Source organism: Erinaceus europaeus, chromosome 12, assembly GCF_950295315.1.
Source record: "Erinaceus europaeus chromosome 12, mEriEur2.1, whole genome shotgun sequence".
NCBI lineage: Eukaryota > Metazoa > Chordata > Mammalia > Eulipotyphla > Erinaceidae > Erinaceus > Erinaceus europaeus.
In genome coordinates, this window is record NC_080173.1 from 54,803,855 (window position 1) to 54,827,256 (window position 23,402).

At 48.1% G+C, this 23,402-nt stretch overlaps 2 protein-coding genes across 7 annotated transcripts in view; one reads left to right on the forward strand and one right to left on the reverse strand.

Moving 5' to 3' along the window:
- The window catches only part of SGCA (sarcoglycan alpha), a 37,696-nt gene extending 15,849 nt beyond the window's left edge, over window positions 1-21,847 (forward strand). The window contains exons 2-11 of one of the 6 annotated variants that reach the window (XM_060203690.1): window positions 6,839-6,958; window positions 7,047-7,201; window positions 7,391-7,463; window positions 7,758-7,956; window positions 8,420-8,582; window positions 10,408-10,616; window positions 10,798-10,824; window positions 13,776-13,882; window positions 21,260-21,441; window positions 21,713-21,847. In XM_060203690.1, the coding sequence (XP_060059673.1) occupies window positions 6,839-6,958; window positions 7,047-7,201; window positions 7,391-7,463; window positions 7,758-7,956; window positions 8,420-8,582; window positions 10,408-10,616; window positions 10,798-10,824; window positions 13,776-13,882; window positions 21,260-21,441; window positions 21,713-21,748 (1,271 nt within the window). In that variant the 3' untranslated portion in view covers window positions 21,749-21,847. Of the gene's footprint in view, window positions 1-6,838; window positions 6,959-7,046; window positions 7,202-7,390; window positions 7,464-7,757; window positions 7,957-8,419; window positions 8,583-8,676; window positions 8,814-10,407; window positions 10,617-10,797; window positions 10,825-13,775; window positions 13,883-21,259; window positions 21,442-21,707 lie in introns of those variants that run through there. The other 5 variants (XR_009553068.1, XR_009553069.1, XM_060203691.1 and 2 more) reach the window with 5 other exon arrangements.
- Window positions 11,694-13,019, reverse strand: LOC107522660 (spermatid-specific linker histone H1-like protein). Its single transcript, XM_016189326.2, has one exon. The coding sequence runs from the start codon at window positions 12,331-12,333 to the stop codon at window positions 11,785-11,787; it is 549 nt and encodes a 182-aa protein (XP_016044812.1). The 5' UTR covers window positions 12,334-13,019; the 3' UTR covers window positions 11,694-11,784.
- Window positions 21,848-23,402: the final 1,555 nt, after the last annotated feature.

Here is a 23,402-nt window from a genome sequence, read left to right on the forward strand (position 1 = left end):
GGTTCTTTCTCATGAGTAAATAAATTCATTTAAAAACTAATGAAGGGATTGGGATGATAGCATAATGGTTGTACAAAGGACTTCCATACCTGAAGCTCCAAGGTCCCAGGTTCAAGCCCATCATTACCATAGCCAGAATTGAGTAGTTTCTTGGTTAAACTAAAATAAATTATAAATAATTAAAATTATTAAAATAATTAAAATAATGATAAATAATTAAGGGGCTAGTAGATAGACCACCTGGTAAAGTGTACATCTAACCTTATCCAAGACCCCAGGTTCAAATTTAGGGACCACATGGGAGCATTATAGCAGCAAGGAAGTTCCATGGATTGTTGAGTGGTGCTGTGGTACTTCTCCCCTTCTTCCTTCCTTCCTTTCTTTCTTAAAGATTTTTATTTATTTATTCATGAGAAGTGATAGAAGAGAGAAAGAACCAGACATCACTCTGGTACATGTGCTGCTGGGAATTGAACTCAGGACCTCATGCTTGAGAGTCCAAAGCCTTATCCTGCGCCACCTCCCAGACCACTCCTCTTCTTTCTCTCTTTCTTAAAATACTTTTTTTTTTTTTTTTTTTTTTTTGCACAGAGCACTACTCAGTTCCTAGGACCTCAGTGCCTCAGGCAGGACAGTCTTTTTGCATAACCATTATGCTTTCTCCCTCACCCCATACATAGAATTTAAAGCAGGAATAATGGACTGGGAAGACAGCATAGTGGTTATACAAAAGATTTTTTAAAAATTATTTATTTATTCTCTTTTGTTGCTCTTGTTTTATTGTTGTAGTTATTATTGTTATTGTTATCAATGTCGTCACTGTTGGATAGGACAGAGAGAAATGGAGAGAGCAGGGGAAAACAGAGAAGGGGAGAGAAAAATAGACACTTGCAAACCTGCTTTACTGCTTGTGAAGCGACTCCCCTGCAGGTGGGGAGCCGAGGGCTCCAACCTGAATCCTTATGCGGGGCTCCTTGTGCTTTGTTCCGCTTAACCTGCTGCGCTACTGCCTGACTCCCATACAAAAGATTTTTATACTTAGGGCTCTGAGGTTCCAGGTTAGATCCCCAGCACCACCATATTCAGAGCTGAGCAGTACTCTGATGGGTGCCTCCTTGCCACCTCCCTCATCTTCATCTCTCTCTAATTAAAAATAAAATATTTTAAATAATAACACAGAAGTAATATATGAGGCATTAAACAACAGTGACTGCTGCACCTCCAGATGGAAGAAGCAAAACACCATCATCACCTATGAAGTGCTTTTGGCAAAGAAAATGGAAGAACATCTGATTAGGACCTTTGATTCAACTTCTTCTTCTTCTAGCGTTTGCCCTTCTTCCGTAGCCAGTCATCAGCGTCAGGTTGAAAGCTGTCAGGAGCTGCTTGTTGCTGGCTTTGAAAGTGACTGGGATCCATGTGGATTCAGTCGGCTTGGAAGGATCGTCAGTTTCCCCAGTGAATGGGTACTCACGGGATGCACCATGAGAAGGTCGATCCAATGCATCCCACTGATTTGCAGGAAATAAGTGTGTATAGGAAATACACTTTATACAAAGTACATAGATCAGAGGAACATGTTAAAGGAAAACACAAATTCAATGAGCAAAATCCAGACTATATTGGAAAATATAGTGAAGGACCTAGTTCCCTCATGGAAAGAGAAAGAGAGGAAGGGTAGTGGTGGAAGGGGTACCTATAGATTTAAAGAGACTTCAGCCCCTTTTTAAAAAAAAATGCTGTAGTAGTTATTGTTGTTATTGATGTTGTCGTCGTTGGATAGGACAGAGAGAAATGGAAAGAGGAGGGGAAGACAGAGAGGGGAGAGAGATATAGACACCTGCAGACCTGCTTCACCGCCTGTGAAACGACTCCCCTGCAGATGGGGAGCCCGGGGCTCCAACTGGGATCCTTACACTGGGGTCCTTGCGCTTTGTGCCATGTGCACTTAACTCGCTGCGCTATCGCCTGACCCCCTAAATCAGCCTTTTTGAGCTTTGATTCAAACAAATGCATTGTAAAAAAAAAAAAAAAAAGACTCCAGAAACTGGAAATCTGAACATTTTAGATATGGTATTAAAAAAAATTTTTTTTTTGAGACCACTACTCAGCTCTGGCTTATGATGGTGTGGGGATTGAACCTGGGACTTCGGCACTTCAGGCATGAGAGTTTCTTTGCATAGCGATTATGCTATCTATCCCATTATTAATTTAAAGATACAATAATGGGTGCTGGGTGGTGGTGTACTTGGTTAAGTGCAGGTATTACCATGCACAAGGGCCTAGATTGGAGCCTCCTGATCCCCAGCAGCAGGGGAAAGCTGCATAAGCAGTGAAGCAATGCTGCAGGTGTCTATCTGCCTCTCCATCTGTCTCCCCCTCCATGCCAATTTCTCTCTTTTCTATCAAGTAAAATAAAAAAAAATTAAAAAGATATGTGGTGAGTATACTTGTGAATTTTCAAAAAAGTCATGTCTTGCAAAGTTGCACAGTGAAATATTGGCAAGTGAAATTCAACAGAATCTGGAGGGACACAGATGAAAAAAGATTGGATGTGGGTTGAAGTTGGGTAATGGTTATCTGAAAGTTCATTACGTTATTCTGTATACTTTTGATTAATTTAACAAAATTCTGAGGGGTTAGGGAGATAGCATAGTGGTTGTGCAAAAAGATTTTTATGCTCTAGGCTCAATCCCTGACACTATCAAAACCAGAGCTGAGCAGAGCTCTTGTAAAATAATAATAATAATAATAATAGTGCTTGCGTGTGTGAGACCCTGGGTTCCAACCCTGTACTGAATAAAAGCAAATGGGGTACTATAATTGGTGGAGGGATGCTTTCATTAAACACACACACACACACACACACACACACACACACACACACACACACACACCGTCTCCAAGGAGGCTCTAGACAGCTTTGAGGTGAGGAGGTAAGGAGGTGAGGAGGTGGCCTGGTGGGCCAGAGGAAACTTTCAGGGGTCTTCCCAAGAGCTCTTGGTACAGTTGGGTTTTGGGGAGTAAGGACAGTTAAGGAAGGCTGGCCTCTATGGTCCCTGAGGCACTGAGTTTGGGCACTGCCCCCTTAAGACAGCTAAGGGTGTGAGTGGGTGGCTCCAAAAATAGCCAGAGAAACAGCTTGGGGAGGGAGGGAGGGGAATCACATGCAGTCATTTAGGGGCCAGGGCCCCGGGCAGCTGGCCAGGCTCTGGCACCTCTGCTTGGTGCCCCAGAGCCCTCTGCTTCCAGAATTTTCTTCCTCTGGCCTTTATCTCCAAGAAGGTGACTCTAGGACAAACAGGGCTCTGTCTGAGAGCCTGGGAGGATGCTGACTCTGGAATCTGGGGGCTCTCCAGGGAGGGGTAGGATGGTCATGTGGTGAGAAGGAAGAAGGGACAAGGATTAAGAAATCAGATCATCTCAACCTGCAGGTCCCATCCTTCCACTCAGATGCCCAAGCCTGGAGCATTTGGCTATCGGAGTGGGTTGACTCTGCCCTTAATTTCAAGCTCTGGAGGGAGACCCATACTGGCAGTAAGAATTCTGGAGTCCTTGTAACCATAGACCCCTGCTTCCTCTGGCATCCTTCCATCTCTGAGTGGAAAACCCCACGAGCAAAGGGCATCTTTCCCTTTCACTTGGGTTCAGATTCTTTGACAAAGGCTAGGGAAATAGCTCAATGGGTAAGGCAGAGGATTTGCATGCCCTAGGCCTCAGATTTAAGCCCTGGCACGGCCTATGCTAGAACAGAGCTCTCTCTTTGCATAAATGAAACAAGCCTTTAAAAAAGTGAAAGAACTTGTGGTCTGGGAGGTGGTGCAGTGAATAAAGCATTGGACTCTCAAGCACGAAGTTCTGAGTTCAGCCCCTGTAGTGCATATTCTGGTGTGACGCTCTGGTTCTCTTTCTCCTACTCCTCCTCCTCCCTCTCTAGTATCTTATTATTATCATTATTATTATTATTTTATCAGAGCACTGCTCAGCTCTGGCTTATGGTAGTGTGGGGGATTGAACCTGGGACTTTGGAGCCTCAGGCATGAGAGTCACTTAATTTTATTCATTTTAATGAAAGAGATAGAGATGTAGAGGGGCAGAGGAAGAGAGGGAAGAAGGGAGGGAAAGAGGGAAGGAGAGAGTGGGAGACAGAGACACAGAGAGAGACCACAGCACTTTTCAGCTCTGACTTATGGAGGTGCGGGGGCCTTGAACCTTCTCTTTCTCCTCCGATTTCTCTCATTAATAAAGAAATAAAATCTTTTAAAATAAAAGTGAAAGAACTGTTTGCTGATGCAAGGAGGAAGAGAAAGAGGAGTTGCAAATCCACTAGTCTTCCTTTGAATTAGGATGGCCCAGGTGTTTCAACTAGTGGAAGGTGGACACTGCCTCGTGCTTCAGCTTTCTCATCTGTAATAATGGACACTGTGGGGGGAGAGGGCACCGGGCAATGGCACACCTAGTTGAGGGCATACATTACCATGCAGAAGGACCCAAGTTCAAGCCCTAGCTCCCTACCTGCAGGAGGGAAGCCTTGTGAGTGGTGAAGCAAGTACTGGAGGTGTCTTTCTGTCTCTCTTCCTTTCTATCTCCTTCCTCCAATTAAGTTCTCTGTCCTATCATTTAAAGAAAAAAAAATAATAAAAAGGAGGAAATGGCCTCATTGAGCAGTGGGTTTGTTGTGCAGGTACCAAGCCCCAGTGATAACCCTAGAGGAAAACGAACAAGAAACAACAATCATACCTGCCTGCTGGAGCTATCATGAGATCCCAAATCCAGGTGGGTCCTGCAGCTCAGCAGCGCACGGGGTTGGGTATCCCCCAGGCTCCACCCTGAAGAGCTCTGCCTCTTCATGTCCTTGGCAGAAGCTCCCCCAAACACATGCCTAATGCACAGTTTTGTTGGTGGTTCCTCAGAATGGCAACAAGAGTCAAGCACTGTTGCAAGAGTCAAACAAGGTGCAAGTCTTGCCATCTGTAGTTGTGGAGAAAGGCCACTAGTTCTTTCAAGGCCACATCTTCAGAGTGTGGCTGAGTTGGGATATTTTTCCAGGCCATCAGAGCAGGCCTCAGCCACCCCATCCACTGCCTGGCCCCATCCAGGGTTCACTCTTGTCCCAGGCCTGGGGGCAGGGAGGAGACACACAAGGACAGTTTGATATGAGCACCAGGGCTGGGAGGACAGCACCCATGTGCTAGAAGCTGTCACTTAGTCCCCTCACCTTTTGGCTCTAGGCCTTTGCCAGGCCCAGGAAACAAAGATCAGAGCCTTGTCCCTAGGGCTGGGGAGATAAAGATAGTGCCTTCAGGAGCATGGTTTACTGCAACAGATATTCATGTCTGGGCCTCCAGGGTCCCAGGTTCAGTCCCTGGCATCACCATAAGTCAGAGCTGAGCAGTGAACTGGCAAAAAATTTAAAAAAAATAAATAAAATTAATCAGCAACAGCATGGGGTGGGGCAGTACCAAGAGATGAAGGGATGCCACCTTGGCCTAACACAGGGAGGGGCACAAGGGGCTTGAAGAGAGGGCAGAAGTGTGAGGGTATGATTAGGATGGGAAGGGAAGCAAGTGTATGAAGGTGTGTGTGTGTGTGTGTGTGTGTGTGTGTGTAAAGGAAGGCTACTAGGCAGGATGGGACCAGAAGGGCCTGAATATAGCAGCTGAGGTGACATTCAAATTTCAGAGGGGACCAAGGTCATCTGGTTGGTGGTTTAGAAAACTACTTTGTCACCAGGAGGGGGTGACTGGAGGGCCCTGTCCTGTGAGGAGGATGTCTACCCTGAAGCCTGAGCCTGTTCTGGGTGGGGATGCAGAGGGCCCCATCAGCTGAAGCCATACTGGGCTGGGCCTGTCCCTCCCCTCCTTCTTTCTCCTCCTCCCTCCCCTCCTGTCTCTGTCACTCACAACCCAGCCAGGCCAGGCAGCCATGGCAGCAGCACTACTCTGGACCCCTCTCCTTGTGGGCAAGTCAAGGTTTCTTCAGGAGGGTGGTGGGATTTAGGGGTGACAAGATGAAGGGAAAGAAGTTTCTCAGGGAAAGAGGGGGTGGGTGAGACTGGAGCCAGAAGGATTTTGGGGGTGTTAATGTTCTGCCTGGCAGGAGGTTCTCAAACTAGGAGGCCTAGGACAAGATATTTTGGACGTGGGAGGGGGAGGCTATTAGGTTGGGGTGTTCTGGGCTAGGGCAGGACTGACAGCACAGGCCAGGGAGGTTGTGGGCCCTTTAATGCACTGTAGGGCTGGAGGTTTCCTAGGCCCAGGCTAAATTTGGCCTGGGAGGGAGTGTGTTGTGGAAGTTTCTGGGACTCAGGATCCCTTTGCTTATTTTTCCACTGGCCCCTCATGTGGGCCCTGTTCCCCTGTGTGTTTGGTGAGCTAGGCTCCCCTTCTTTTTCAAAGGCTCTTTTAGGTTCTTTGCAGTCTCCCCCCCCCCCCATTTTTTCCCTCTTCACCACTGCCACGTTCTTAAGAATTCTTTCCTAAGTACCTTTAGCACAACACACGTATTCACACGCATACATATACACACACATGACACAGGATTAGTCCCTGCTACTGAACAGGAACTAAAACGAGGAGGGGGCGAATTGGGGGTTGGCTCCGATGAATCCAAACCAACATCTCTGAGTCTTGTTGCTGATTCTAATGGGCGTGGGGGTGGGCACATCTAGTCTCTCCATCCTTTCCTTGGAGGGAGCAAAGGAGCCTCCAATTCCCATCCATCCCTCCTGTTCCTCTGGAGCACTGGGGATACGGCAGGGAGGGAGTGATGGGCAGCTTATTCCTTGCCCAGGACTGAGACTAGTCCTTGTGTTTGGGGGGCATGGGGTCCCCCACAGGTCTCTCGGTAGCACTGGGGCTCATTGAGGCCCAGCAGACCACCCTGCACCCACAGGTGGGTCGCATCTTCGTGCACACCTTGGACCACCAGAGCTCAGCGCTGCTCCCAGAGCATGTTGGTGAGAGGCAGGCGGAAGGAGTGGGTGGGGTGGGAGGATTGACCAATGCTTAGGTCATGACTCCAACCCCCTCTCCTCCTGTTGTCAGCTGCCCCACCTACTGCGCCCGTCACCTATCATGCCCACCTCCAGGGGCACCCGGACCTGCCCCGGTGGCTCCGCTATACCCAGCGCAGCCCCCACCAGCCCGGTTTTCTCTATGGCACTGCAAGGACTGAAGACCGGGGACGCCAGGTCATCGAGGTACCTCAGGGACCCCTTTGGTGGGGCTGGGTGCACTTGCATGTGCCTGAGTCAGGCTCATTCACCCCACAGTCCACATCTTTGCTTTGCTGGTAGCTCAGTGCTGTCTTGCTAGACCACAGAGGATCCCAGTATTCCCCATAACCCCGCTTCTCAACCCTCTTCTCTCCATGTCCCTCCACCCCCCAGGTTGTAGCCTACAACCGGGACAGCTTTGATACCACCCAGCAGAGGCTGGTGCTATTGATTGGGGACCCAGAAGGTACAGCCAGATGCATCCTGTCTCTTTCCCTACTGCACTAGGTTTGAGGGGGCCTCCTCTGGAAGAGAAGTATGAGGGGGAGAGGGTTGGAGAGCAGTGGCATCCTGGAAAGTTGGGGTGGTGTGTCCCTGGTGCCACTGCCCACAGCCTGGAGGGGTGTTTGGGTGAGTCATTGGGGATGCGGGTCTTGGGAGGGGTATTAGGGGCCTGTGGTCTGGGGGGGAGTTAGGGAGGAAGGAAAGGTTTGAGGTACTTAAGTTGGGTGTGGCCTGAAGTGCCCCTGGCCCTCCCCAGGCCCCCTGCTCCCATACCAGGCTGAGTTCCTGGTGTGCAGCCACGATGTGGAGGAGGTGCTGCCTTCTGCCCCGGCCAGTCGCTTCCTCACTGCCTTGGGTGGACTCTGGGAACCAGGGGAGCTCCAGCTGCTCAACATTACCTCTGCCCTGGACCGTGGGGGCCGTGTCCCCCTTCCCATCGAGGGCCGAAAGGAAGGGTAGGTCTGTACCCCAGCAACACTTCCTGGAGGCAGAGGAGGAAAACTGTTGGCCTTTAGTCTGGGTAGTGGATATAATTTGGGGGTCTCATTTGGACCTGAGTTATGGATCTTTCTAATTTCCAGTTGGGGTTTCACCTCCCTGTGTGTGTCCTCACCATGACCACCTGCCCTCTCAGCCACCCCACCCCACCCCTTTCCCTCTTACCACCTCCTCACTTCCCTCTTGCCCTTCCAAACTGGAGTCGGCCTCACTCTGCACCAACTTTGCACCATGAGGACATGAAGATCCACTCATCAAAGGACCTCCCTGGAGGGGCAGAACCTACAGAAGACTGGGGTGCTCTGCGTATTCTCACTCCAAGCACAGACCTGAGAAGGGAACCCCCATGTCTCCAGGGCCCTTAGTCACTCCCCTACCCCAACCCTTCCATTGCTGACAGTGGCTTCTGTTTGAGCCCAGGGTCTACATTAAGGTGGGCTCGGCCTCACCCTTCTCCACCTGCCTGAAGATGCTTGTATCATCTGACAGCCAGGCACGCTGTGCCCGGGGCCAGCCTCCACTCCTGTCCTGCTACGACTCCCTGGCACCTCACTTCTATGTGGACTGGTGCAATGTATCACTGGTGAGGAGGGGCTCCATGCCCAAGCACGGGGATGGGGATGGCCCGCATCATATTACATCTGCCAGCTCACCCCTGAATTTTCCTGTCTACATAGGTACATGCATATGCACATGGTCTGAAATTCTACCTTCTCCCACTAGAGGGCAACAGAGTCCATAATCCTGACAAAGACTCCAATTTCCCTAATCCAACAGCTAGAACCATCACTTCTTCAAAACAGATTAAAGCCCTGTATGCACCAAGGAACTCTATTTGCCTCTGCCTTCTCCTTCTCCCACTGCACTGCCCCTTCCTCTCATCCTCATTTCCTTTCTTTCTTTCTCTCTTTCTTTCTTTCTTTCTTTCTTCATCTTCTCCTTCTTCTTTCTAGTATTTTACTTATTTAAATGAGAGAGACACAGAGAGAAAAATACAGAGAGACCAGAGCAGTACTTAGCTCTGGTTTACGGTGACACTGGGGATTAAACCTCAGACCTTAGAGTCACAGGCATGTAAAGTCTTTTGTATAACCATCATGTCTCCAGGCATCCTGTTAACCTCCTTCTAAGGTAAACCACTCTGCTATGGAGCAGATGATCCCCACTCCCATGTTATGGAAGGTACATTCCACACTTGCTCTTTGAGATCCTGAGCCCAGGTACCTAGGGTTCCAGGACACCTTGGCTTCCCAGGCTGGGAGGTGCTGGAGCTAGCCGCCAAGTGCTTCCTGAGCACTTGCTGCATGCAAGGAACTAAGTAATTATTGTGCTTCATCCTCACAAGCATCTGGGATGCAGGTCCCACTACCACCACCATTCAGACTTTATGGGTGATAAAACTGACACACCAAGAGGCAAGCCACCCCAGGAAAGTGTTTGCATGAATCAGGGTTAGAACTTTAGAGCTCAGAGCTGTTACACTATGTGGTTCTATGGCTCCTAGAATCTCTCTCTCTCTCTCTTTTCCATTTTGGTGGAGCCCAGGCCTTGCACATGCAGTATCATCTTTCTGGGTCACTTTTTTTTTAAACCTCATAGTCACGTTAATTCATGGTGGGGTGTGTGTGTATGTTTTAATATTTTATTAGTGAGAGGGATAGGAGGAGAGAGAAAGAACCAGACATCATTCTGTTACATGTGCTGCTGGGGATTGAAGAAGTCAGGACCTCATGCTCTAAAGTCCAATGCTTTATCCACTGAGAAACCTCCTGGACCACTTTCTGGGTCACTTTATTTTTTTGGTCATTTTTTGGGTTCACCACTTCTGGGTGTCTTTTTTTCCCCCAGATAGAAAGAGACAGAAAAACAAAGAGGCAGAGGAGAGAGAGAGAAAGAGAGAGAGAGAAAGAGAAAAAGAGAGAGAGGAGAGAGAGGCATCACAACACTGAAGCTTCCTTCAACATGGTAGGGGCTAGGCTCGAACCTGGGCTACACACATGGTAAAGCACATTATCTGAGTGAGCTATTTTGCTGTTTGTTGCTTTTTCATACAGAGTGAGCACATGCAAGAGACACAGAAAGAAAGACCCTAATTAGTACTGGGACTTCCTTTGATAGCATAGCATATCCCCTGTGGTGCCAAGGCTGGAACCTGGACCACATGTGTGACAAGGCAGGTGCCCTACCTGGTGAGTTCTCTCTTGGGTCCTCTCCTAGACCTTCTTTCCTAGCTCCTAACCCAGTTCTTGAGCTGTTGGCTCACATGAGCTGGGGGGAGGCAGGCAAGAGGAAAGCCTGTGGTTGCAAGGGCCAACAGGAGGGTCTCTCACCCCCCCCCACCATGCCCTCTGGGGATTCTCTGTGTCCCATCCATTGCTGCTGTTTTCAACCCTTGACTTTCTGGGCAGGTGGATAAGTCAGTGCCAGAGCCAGCTGATGAGGTGCCCATCCCAGGTGATGGCATCCTGGAGCATGACCCATTCTTCTGCCCACCTACTGAGGCCACCCCTCGAGACTTCCTGACTGATGCACTGGTCACCCTCCTGGTGCCACTGCTGGTGGCCCTGCTGCTGGCCCTGCTGCTGGCCTACATCATGTGCTGCCGGCGGGAAGGACAGTGAGTAGGGTCTTGTGGCTGGCATCTGCCTCCATGGTACTCTGTGTTATGTGAAGACAGACTCCTAGGTCAGGAGAAGAGGGGGGATCCCTTCTAGGCAGCTCAGGGTTCAGATTCTGCCTGGCCTGATAGGAGGGGTTGTGGATAATAGCTAACTACTCTCCCTTTCACTTTTCCACAGGTGGAAGAGAGACCTGGCCACCTCTGAGTGAGTAGCAGACCACTGGGGGCAGGGTGGGAGCACAACCTAGACTGCTGGACCCACCAGCTTCCCTGAACAGCACAGGCTGACCAGATTACTCTGGGGTGCAGGGCCATCCTGACTTGGCTTTCTCATCCTGGGCCTGATTTGTTGCAGGGTCATCCTGGCCTGACTATTCTGACTTGGCTTTCTCATTTGTGGAGGGATCCAGAGGTGGAGTTTAATGGGGCCTGGGGTTTGCTGCCACCTGGGGAAGGACATTAAGAGGAAATTTGAGAAACTCATCAGCAGCTAGGGTTCTGTCACAGTTACTATACTCTTTCTGCCTCAGTTTCTCCACTTATAGGATGATGTGGCTGGGGTAACCTATGGATTTAAAAATCTGTCAATTCTATTTTTTGTTAATACAGAGAGAAAATTGAGAGGGAAGGGGGAGACAGGGAGAAAGAGGGACTGGGTGTTGGCACACCTGGTTGAGTGCATGTGTTACACTGCACAAGGACAGGTTTGAGCCTCTGGTCCCCACCTGCAGGGGGAAAGCTTCACAAGTGATAACGCATTGCTGCAGATGTCTGTCTCCTCTATCATCCCTTGCCTCTCTCTCCTTCTCTATCATCCCTTCCCTCTCAATTTCTGGCTGTCTCTACCCTATATGTAAAGATTAAAAAAAAAAAGCCTACTTTAACACGATATGCACTCAACCAGGGGTGCCACCACCTGACCCTCGTGGATTTTTTAAGTTCCTCTAGCCTTTTCCAAACCCACGTCTCAATTCTGCTCAGGCTTCCCCCATTCAGAATCTGGCCCCTCTTTGTGACCCCAGCCCTCTTCCTCTCCCCACTCTTTTGAACCCCAAAGATTCCAAGAGGCAGAAGTGTAATAAGTCAGGCGCCTTTTATTCACACAACACTGAGCCTGTGGCTGGCCTGGCACCCCCGCCTGCTCGCCAGGCCCACCTCCATTGCTCTAATCGCGGCGCCTGGCCCCGCGGTGCGCCCCCTTCGCTATGCGCTTTTGTCCCTGCTTGGAGCCCAGCAGCAGTCCGAGCCGCCTGTTCTGGCGTTGTCCAGGCTGCCGCTGCCCAGACTGCTGGTGCTGCCGCTGCCGCTTGGGCTGCTGCGGCTGCTGCCTCCGCCTCCTCTGCTGTTTCCTGGCTTTAAGCTTGAACTTGGAAGCAAACTTCTTGCCCATCCGGAAGGAGCCAGAGGCCCCCTTGCCAGTCACCTGCTTGAGCATGCCCTTCTCCACCAGCTTCTTGAGCACCAGTTTGAAGCGCCAGGCGTTGCGGCTTATGTCGTAGCCCGTGGTGGAGAGAGCTTTCTTCAGGGTGGCCAGGGACACGTGGCTGCCCGCCCCCTTGTCCTGCACAGTCCTCAGGATCACTTTGGATATGCTGGGCTTCCGGCAGACTTTGGAGCGCCTTGTGCCACCCTTGCTGGGTCCTGCCGAGGTGCCGGCGGTGGGGTTTTGAGCAAGCGGTGCAGGTGGCGGTGGCAGAGCGGTGTCTTTCTGCATCTCTGCCTGGGACGGCTCGAGGGTATTAGGTGTGAGGACCTCCAGGATGGCGGCTGGAAGTCTCCACCAGGTGCTGCTTGGGGGTGGGGTGTGTCCACTCACCAGTATCCTCAGCGGCTTCCTCCTGAGCCTCCCCCTGCTTGGCCAGAAGGACGACTAAGGGTGGTCACCCAAGACTGGTCTCAGCAGATTTGTGCCGAGGGTGCTGGGGGATGGCCAATTTATCTCTGTGATGACCTCAGGGGCACATTATGAGGCCACCAGAATGTTGTATGGGTCACAGAGACCCCATTGTTTCCTCCTGGGAGGAGCAGATGTTGCCAGATGGTAGGGGGACCTGACAGGCCAGGAGCCCTAGGAGCCAGGGCTGAGGTGTGAGCTGTGGATGGACCCAGAGTGCCAGGGACTTTAGGGTTTTCTTTTTCTTTTTTCTTTCTTTTCCCTTCCTTCCTTCCTTCCTTCCTTTTTTTTTTTTTTTTTAAAGATCTATTTATTAATGAGTGGGTGTCAGGATAGAACTCAGGTCCTTGTTCTTGTTAGCCTGACATACTAGTGCTGTGTTATCTACTGGGCCCCAGAACCCAGTTTTAAATATGCTTTTTTGACTCCACCATCTCAATCCATTTGGGTTCAGGAAGACCAATGCTTTCAGAATAGAATCCTCAGTGTGCTACAATCCTGGTTCAAGCCCCCCTACCTGTAGGGTGGGAAGCTTCACAGGTGGTGAAGCAGTGCTGTAGGTGTTTCTCTCCCTATATCCCCTCTCCTCTCAATATCAATCTGTCTCTCTCTGTCTAAAAAAAAAAAAAAACTAGCATCTTACCAGCCTTTATGAAGTTAAATGAGAAATTTATTTTCCAGAGTGAGCAGAAATATCTCTTTGACCTATGTAAGTTGATTTAACTCCTAACTTTTCATATAAAGCAAGTGAAAAGGCTTTATTTGTTTTAGTTTTTTTTTATTTGATAAAGGTTAGTGCTCTTATGTACATTTATCTAGAAGGATTTTATTTTTCACTTTTTTTTTGTCTATGCCAAATGCGGTCAATAATTATCTCTGCCACTTTAGACATTATCTTGTGACCAATTAATTAATTTGTCATTAAGAGTCTCACCATTCTGGGCTGACTTTTTTTTTTTTTTGCCTCCAGGGTTATTGCTGGGCATCAGTGCCAGCACTATGAATTCACTGCTGCTGGAATTTTTTTTTTTCATTTTACTGGATAAGACAGAGAAATTGAGAGAGGTGGGGAAGATAGAGAGTGGGAGAGCAAGATAGACACCTGCAGACCTGCTTCATAACTTGTGAAGTGACACCCACCTATCCCTTCGCTGGTGAGGAGCTGGGGACTCGACCAGGATCTTTCCGTCGGTCCTTATGCTTTGTACTATGTGTGCTTAACCTGGTGCTACTACTCAACCCCCTGTGTTGACTCTTTTTAGGTCAGGAGAAAGCAATAAAGACAATAGCACAAGTCTCACCACCCTCCACCCCCAGCACTGTAGTACTCTTCTGCGTTATACACATGGCAAAGCAGGCCCCCTCCCAGGTGAGCTAGCTTGCTTCTCATGCTTTCCAGGTACAATTATTAATTTTTTTTATTCTTGTAAAGATTAATGAGAGAGAGAGAGAGAGAGAGAGAGAGAGAGAGAGATTGAGAAAGTGGACCAAGGGCATCACTCTGGCACATGTGATGCCAGTTATTGAACTCAGGTTATCATGCTTTTAAGTCTTATGCTCTATAGTCACTGTGCCACCTCCTGGTGACACATTTTATTATTATTACAGAACACTGTCCACTGTTTATCTTTTTAAATCTTTTTTTATTTTTTACTATTTTTTTAAAAAATTCAACTTTGGCTTATGGTGGTATAGGACATTGAACTTGGGACCTCTGAGCCTGTGAACTTGGGCATGAAAGTCTGTTGCATAAACCACAGTGCTAGGGTGGGGGTGATATCATAATGATCATGCAAGGAGGCTCCAAAGTCTCAGGTTAAATCTCCCATACTAGCCGTCATAAGCTTGAGATGAGCAGTACTCTGGTAAAACAAACAAACATCATAGTGCTATTTATGCTATTAGCCTGATACAGCTATTTTAATATATTTATTTATAATGATATATATATATGGAGAGAGAGAGAGAGAGATCAACTCTGGCATATGTGGTTCTAGGGATTGAACTCAGGACCTCATGCTTGCAAGTCTGGTACTTTACCTACTGTGTCACCTCCTGGGCTACTCCTGGGTCACTTTATACATCTCATGATGTCAGGAAAATCTATTTCTTCCATTAATTAAAAAAATTATTAGTGACTAACAAGATTGTAAGGTAACAGGAGTACAATTCCATACAGTTCCTACCACTGGAGTTCCAGGTCCCATCCCCTCCACTGGAAGCTTTTCTATTCTTTATCCCTCTCTATGGCAAATGCTAGAAGAAGAAGAATCCCTCTCTATGAGTATGGACCAAAATTCTTTGTGGGGTGTAGAGATGGAAGATCTGGTTTCTGACTTGCTTCTCTGCTGGAAATGGGCATTGGCAGGTCAATCCATACCCCCACCCTGTTTCTGTCTTTCCATAGTGGGGTAGGACTCCGGAGAGGTGAGACTTCAGGACAGGTTAGTGAGGTCATCTGCCCAGGGAAGTCAGGATGGCATCATAGTAGTGTCTGCAACTTGGTGGGTGACCTCTGTCAATTTTGACTCAGTAACCAACTTCACGTGCTTATGGGTTTAGATTAAAAATTTTATTGAGAGAAAGGAGAGAGAGAGAGAGAGAGAACTAGAACATCATTCTGGCATATGTGATATCAGGGACTGAACTTGGGACCTCATGGATGTAAGTCCAACACTTTATCCACTGCACCCATTCCAGGCCACTGGATTTTTCATTTTCATGTTTGTTTGTTTTTTAATACAGGGGCAGAGAGAGAGAGAGTCAAAGAGACTACAGCACCAAAGCTTCTTTCCATGATGGGGATATTGAGCTTGAACCTGAGTCAGTCACAGAAGCAGCATGCAATCACTATTCAAATGAGCTATTTTTCCAGTCTTGAGCTTGGATTTTATTTTTATTACTATTTTAATTTTATGTTATTAGTGATTTAATATTGGTTTACAAAATTGTAAGGTAACAGGGGTTTAATTCCACACCGTTTCCACCACCAGAGTTCTGTCTGTACTCTCTCCACTGGAAACCGCAGTAGTTCTCCCAAGATCATAGATACAGTTGGCTTATTATTATTATTATTATTATTTTTAAAAATATTTTATTTATTTATTAATGAGAAAGATAGGAAGAGAGAAAGAAAGAACCAGACACCACTCTGGCACATGTGCTGCCGGGGATTGAACTCATGTCCTCATGCTTGAAAGTCTAGTGCTTTAGCCACTGCGCCACCTCCCGGACCATGTCTTATTATTATTTTTTTATGTATTTATTTATTCCCTTTTGTTGCCCTTGTTGTTTTATTGTTGTAGTTATTCTTGTTGTGGTCATTGTTGGATAGGATAGAGAGAAATGGAGAGAGGGGAAGACAGAGAGAGGTAGAGAAAGGTAGACACCTGCAGACTTGCTTCACCACCTGTGAAGTGACTCCCCTGCAGGTGGGGAGCCAGGGGCTTGAACTGGGATCCTTATGACGATGGCCCTTGTGCTTTGCTCCACGTGCGCTTAACCCACTGTGCTACTGCCCAACTCCCTGGCTCATTATTTCTATAACTATTCATCTATATATTTTCCATTTTTCTATAATCCTGTCTTCTTTTTAAATTTTATTTATTTATTGGATAGAGACAGCCAGGAATTGAGAGGAAGGGGGACATAGGGAGAGAGACACCTGCAGCACTGCTTCACCACTTGCAAAGCTTACCTACCCTGCAGGTGGGGACTGGGGGCTTGAACCTGGGTCCTTGTGCATTACAACATGTGCACTCAACCAGGTGTGCCACCATCCAGCCCCAATCCTGCCTTTTTTTCCTAAGTCACACATATACCTATTACCACTTCTGAGTGTTTTTCCTTTTTTTCTTCTTCTTTCTCTGGGTCCTGATAGGACTGGAGTTTAGAGTTCTCTTGTCATCTTCCTTTAACATTTCTCCTCTGGGAGTATAGACCAAAATTCTTTATGGGGTACAGAAGGTGGAAGTTCTGGTTTCTGTAATTGCTTCTCTGCTGGACATAGATATTGGCATGGATATGATTGATCCATACCCCCAGCCTGTTTTTATCTTTTCCTAGTGAGGTAGGGCTCTGGAGAAGTGAGGTTCTAGGACACATTGATGAGGTAGCCTGCCTGGCTTGGATTTTAGATTGATTTATTTCTTGAAAACTCAATCTTTTAATTTTCTTTTTTTTTTTCACTTTCATTTTTTGCTTGCTCAATGTCATTTTCTTTTTAAAAATTAAATCTTTAAAATTTTTTTTAAAAAGATTTATAAGAGAGAGAGAGAACCAGAGCATCACTGGTATGTGATCTGAACTGAACTCAGGGCCTCCTGCTTGAGAGTCCAACACTTTACCTACCATACTACCTTCCAGGTCATAATGCCTACGATTTTAAAATTATTCATAAATTGGGATTCTGCTGCCTGCTTTTCATCTGCGTCAGATTTTACTGGCCAGGAAACCCTCTGGCCCGACGGTCCTCTCCTGAAATATGTGTGCTAAAGACAGGGCTGAAGAAGCTGGGGAATGATGGTGGAGAGGCTGTGGGTGAGGCCTCAGCCACGCTGGAGTGGGGTGTATGTGTGTATGCACATGTGCAGGAATGCCTGCCCCATCTTTTTTCTGCCCAAGTGCTGATGTGGAAGGAGTGTGGGGGAAGGAAGGCACCAAAGGCCTGGCTCCTGTTCCTGCTCTGGAAAAACATCCACAGAACATTTTTCCACCTGCGTGTGTTGCTAGAGTAATGAGACCCAGATGTGGAGCTGGAGGTGGGGCGGGTGCCTGGGAGCTAAGTACCTGCCCATCTGTCTGCAGTCCTCTGCCTACAAAGACTGCCCTCTCCCCCTCCCTCCTTCTGGCTTGGGAATGGAAACGTCCTCATTGCCTGCTCATCCTGACTTTGGCCACCCCCACCCCACCCCACCACACTTTAAGCCTTCTAGGGTGACTCCACCTCCTCTGTGGTGAGACAGGACTTGCTCCTCCTCCCCATGGGATAAGGCAAAGCTAGTATATCCCCTAGACTCTAATCTCCTACTTTTTAAAAACATTTATTCCCTTTTGTTGCCCTTGTTGTTCTATTGTTGTAGTTATTATTGTTGTTGATGTCATCATTGTTGGATAGGACAGAAAGAAATGGAGAGAGGAGGGGAAGACAGGGGAGAGAAAGACAGACACCTGCAGACCTGTTTCACTGCCTGTGAAGGGACTCCTCTGAAGTGGGGAGCTGGGGGCTCAAACTGGAATCCTTATGCCAGTTCTTGCGCTTTTCACCATGTGCACTTAACCTGTTGCGCTACCACCCAAATCACTAATCTACTCTTAAGAGTCTGTTAACTACCTGGGTGGGGATCACTTACCCTCTCCCATTTGATCAGTAACCCAGGGCCAAGTAGGATCACTTCCACTCTGCCTGAGCTTCCAACCCCTCTAAGAAAATCAGCTCATAAATTAATTTAGGATGGGAGATAACATAATGATTATACAAAATGTCCTCCTGTGCTTGAGGCACCAAAGGTCCCAGGTTCAGTCCCTAGCACCACCATAAACTAGAATTGAGCAGTGCTCTGGTAAAAATGAATGAATGAATGAATGAATGAAACATTTATTTTAATAAGAGAGTTCAGACCTCTGCTTAGCTCTGGCTTGTGATGATGCTGGGAATAAAACCTGGGACTTCAGGACTTCAGGCCTGAAACTGTGGTGTATTACCATTGTACTATCACCCTGGCCTGAAAATCAGTTATTTATAATGAAAAGTCCCTGGCAACCAATTAGTTGATGAGAATGTCTCCAAGCTATGCCCAGAAGTAGGCAGTGTGAATGCAGGTGGGTTTGTGGAAAGGGGCTTGGAGATGTTCCTCATTGGAGGCCAAGTTCATCCATGGGCCCACTATAATGAAATGGTACCCGCAATGATAGTAGCACCTGGAACTTCCTAATAATAAATTAATTTAGGATGGGAGATAGCATAAGGAACTTCCTAATAATAATAGCTGCCACTTGCTGTACACTGATGGAGAGATAGGTTATTATTATTATTATTTGTATTCACTCATTTAGCTCAGACAACTGCATTCTCGCTAAGAGGTTAAGTAACACATGCATTAGGTCACACTGCCACTGAGCGGTGGACCTCACATTTGAGCCCCAAGCAATTCTTTCACTTAACAATCATGCTACCCTACTTCTCAGAATGAACTAAAACTCACCTTTGGGCAACAGAAAGGAAACCCATGAGAATGTCAAATGAAAATAGGGCTGGGGCCAGGGAGATAGAATACCAGTTTTGCAGCAATACTTCCTTTTTTTTTTTTTCTTTTTCTTTTTCTTTTCTCTTTTAATCAGAGCACTGCTCAGCTCTGGTTTATGGTGGTGCAGGGGATTAAACTTGGGACTTCAGAACCTCAGGCATGAAAGTCTGTTTGCATAACCATTATGCTATCTACCCCTGCCCCAAAATACTCCTTTTTAAAAAATATGTTTTATTTCTTTTTAATACAGAGAGAAATATACCCATAGTGAGTAGACCAGAACACTGCTCAGCTCCAGTTTATGGTGTTTCGGGGAATAGAATGTGGGACCTCAAAGCCTCAGGAATGAGAAAGTCTTTTGCATGAACATTATGCTGTCTTCCCAGCCCTGCAACAGATTTTTAAAAAATATTTATTTATTTATTTCTTCCCTTTTGTTGCCCTTGTTGTTTTATTGTTGTAGTTATTATTGTTGTTATTGATGTTGTTGTTGAATAGGACAGAGAGAAATGGAGAGAGGAAGGGAAGACAGAGAGGGAGAGAGAAAGATAGACATCTGCAGACCTGCTTCACCGCTTGTGACTCTGGTGCAGATGGGGAGCGAGGGGCTGGAGCCAGGGGGGCGTGGGGGGTGGGGGGGTTTGAACCAGGATCCTTACGCCCAGTCCTTGCGCTTTGCGCCACCTGCACTTAACCCGCTGCGCTACTGCCCGACTACCCTGCAACAGAATTTTATGCCTGACACTCTGAGGTTCCAGGTTCAATCTCCAGCACCACTATAATCCAAAGTTTTAGTAGGGTTCTTGTAAAGAGAAAAATAAATAAATAAAGGGGAGTGGGGGAAGGGAGAATAAGTCTGAACTTGGAGTCAGAGCTCAAGGACTTCCTGGTGGGTGTGGCGGTCAGTCCATTCATTGTTGGGGTTGCCAGCTCTGAGGGGGAGAGAAAGACCCCAGTCTGGTGCTCCTTAGTGCTAGGAGCCAACTTGGGGGTAGGGTAGGGGCAGGAGCCACAAGGCAAAGAGGAGAGTAGCAGTCTGGGGAATCAAAACATGGGAAGGTCAAGGGTATGAGTGTATTCCTGGAAGGAGGAACAGTTTGGGCCAAAACTAGATGTTGGGTTAAAGTGAAGGGGGTGAGTGTATTTGAATGAAAAAGAGAAGGACTGCATGTTCAGTGATGGGAGAGAGGACTAATGGAGAAAGCTGAGGGCTAGGAAAAAACCTAAAGACTTTCTTCTTATGAAAACATAGAAATAAATCACAAAGGGTAAATAGCTTAATGGCTACGCAAACAGTCTCTCACACCCGAGGCTACAATGTCCCAGGTTCAGTCCTCTTGCACCACTATAAACCAGAGCTGAGTACTACTCTGGTAAAAATAAAATAAAAGAAAGAAAAGAAAATCAGAAAGTCCAGGAAAGACTGGCCTCTGGAGATACATACTCATGGCAGTTATCCATGTGTTAGTAGCTTGCCCTGTGCTGGGTGATTTTCTAAATACTCAGCCACATTTCTCCCTTAATCCCTGTAGCCATCCTAGCAAATAGGTCTCATATATATATAATTGGATAGAAGCAAAAATTGAGAAGGGAAGTGGAGATTGAGAGGAAAAGAAACAGAGACACCTGCAGACTTGCTTCACCACTCACGAAGCTTTCCTCCTGCTGGTGGGGGGGACCTTGTGCACTATAATGTGTGTGCTTAAACAGGTGCCTCACCACCTGGCCCCATATATATTTTTTATTACAAATTTTTAATTTCTTTTTGAGTTTGAGTTCAAATTTTCTTTCTTCCTATCTTTTAAAAAATTTTAAAATTAACTTTATTTATTGGATAGAGACAGAAATCAAGAGGAAGGGGGAGACAGAGAGGAAAAGAGACAGAGAGACACCTGCAACCCTGCTTCACCACTCGTAAAGCTTTTCCCCTTCAGGTGGGGACCAGGGGCTCGAATTCAGGTCCTTGCACATTGCAACATGTGCGCTCAACCAGGTGCACCACCACCCAGCCCCCTTTCTTCCGTTCTTTCTTTCCTTCTTTATTTATTTAATGAGTGATACAGAGCAAAAGGTACAGAAATGGAGAGCAAGAGAGACACCAGAGCACTGCTCAACTCTGGTTTATGGTGGTGCTGGGGATTGAACCTGGGACCCTTGGTGCTTTAGGCATGAAAGTCTTTTTGCACAACCATTATGCTTTCTCCCCAGCCTGGTCTGATTATTATTCTCATTTCAGTGTTGAGGGAACTTGTGCACAGAGTGGTTAAGCAATATGCAAAGGGCACACAGCTTTGGATCCAGGCTGTCTGCACCCAGAGCACAGCCTCAGGCACTAGACACTGAGCAGACTCCACAGAACTTCCTGTTTGTTTCCCCCCAGCCCCCCCCCCACCCCACCCCCATGTGTTGTGAGCCTCTCTTGGCAGGCAGGGGTTGGACAGGCTCTCAGGGTTTGGACCCTTGGGTGGGGACTGATGGCTCTCCTGGCCCTGTGCCCCCAGCATCCAGATGGTCCACCACTGCACCATCCGGGGGAACACAGAGGAGCTGCGGCAGATGGCAGCCAGCCGTGAGGTGCCCCGGCCTCTCTCCACGCTGCCCATGTTCAACGTGCGCACAGGCGAGCGGATGCCTCCCTCTGTGGACATTGCCCAAGTACCCCTCATCCTGGACCAGCACTGAGGTGGGGCTGGTGGCTTTACTTTTGGAAACTGGGTGGCCTTTCTCATGGCTGGGGGTGGGGTGGGGTAGGGGTAGGGGAGGCTATGGGAGGGACATGCCTGCACAGAGACATGCCTGCAGCTTTGGGGCAGTGAGGGGCTGCTCAGCTATGTCAGGGCTGTGCCCCCCAAAACCTGCAAGTCAGGTGGGGAAGGCAGGAGAGTAAGAGCCTGGCCCTCACCGCAGCTCCATCCTCTCTCTCTCCCCACTTCTGTTACCCACTCACAGAGCAGCCATGGCTGGAGCCACATCCTGACTCCCCATTCTAACTCCTGGCTTGCTGGACCCCACGCAGAGAAGAAGCTTGGAAGGGGCAGTGAGGGCAACTGGGCTGGGACCTCTGAAATAAACATCTGTCTCTTTGCTCATTTATTTTCATCAGTGCTTTTACTCATAAAAAAAAAAGTTCTTGATTGGGAAGATAGCATGCTGGTCATACAAAAGACTTTCACAGTTGAGGCTTTGAAGTTCCATGTTCAATCCTCTGGACCACCATAAGCCAGACTTTAGCAGTCCTATTTTCCCAAATTTTCTGGAACAAAGAGTTAGGGTTATACTCTGAGCAGCCCAGACCTTAATCCTCCTATGACCTCAATGAACTGCCAGGTTGTTATCTCCATTTTAGACAGAAGACATATGAGTCTAGGAGAGCCAGTGACTTGCCCAGTGGCACACAGGGATCGGGGAGTAGGGAACAAAGCTGGGACTTGAACCTGCCATGCCATCCTCCATACTGCCTTGTGGGGAGGTTGAAGGGTTCTGGAAGCCAGAGACCCACATGCCCCCCACTCCGAGAGCCATTTGTCAGTCATATGGGTAGAGAAGCATGAGAGCTGGGGTGCAGTCTGAGAGTCCAGGCACAGTGACACCCCCTAGTGAGCTCCTCTAGTGGTACAGCTTGCGGAGCTGAGTGAGGCCAACTTGGAGGTCCCTAGGGTAAACCTTAGAGAGCTGGTTTTGCTTAGGTGGTTCCAGTCAATGCAGGCCAGTCTGTCCCTGCCCACTTCCATTCCAGTGTCCTACCCAATGGGGAGGATAGGACAGACATTAGCCCTAGACAAAGGAGAGGTGGCACAGGAGCAGAGATGTGTGGCCCAGGTTAGGAGGACATAAACCAGGATAGGAGTTGTGCCACCATGGGCCTTTGAGCTCCAACATCTGGCCCAGAACCCCCCCCCCCCACCTCTGGTAGCCCTTCCCCACACACATACTGGAGCTGACTCTCGGGGAGATGGAGGGTTAAACAGGGAGTTACCCACTCTTAAGATAGGACTCAGTTTTAAGCTGATGGGGTAGGAGAGTAAGATCTGGAGCAGCCCTCAGTCCAGAGTTCAGAAATATATGGCTAGGAGGGTCAAGGGGATCCCAGGTTTCCCATATACCTCGCACACCCCTGAATCACCATTCTCAAGATATATCCCGAATCCGTTCATTCTCACGGCTCCCACTTTAATCTTTTCATTCAGTGCCAGGTCTCCCCATAGGACCCCTGCACCAGTGTCCCCAGGTCTCCCAATGCCCCCCTCCTCCAGCCCAAGTCCTCACTTCCTGTGCTGGCCAGTGAAGGGGGTGGGGTGGAGGCCAGTGCCTGGCCTCCCTCTGCTTCCTGACTTTGCCTGAGGATCTTGGCATTGCCGGCCTCTACTCAGTCCAAGGAGCACACGGGAGCCTGGCTGCCGGCCGGGGAGGAAGTGACCCAGACATGTAGCTGGGAAGATGGAGTGACTGCAAAGGACTGGGCACTCACACATGCATGCACACGTACACACACATACTCATGCCAAGCTACTGGAGCAGATACAGTAGCACCTCTGTACTCACCGAGAGGCAATTTCACCTGCATCAGTCTACCCCTTCCCCAGTCAGGGACACACAGTCACATTCCCAGTACTTACTCTCTCACCCCCACCACATATACACCCA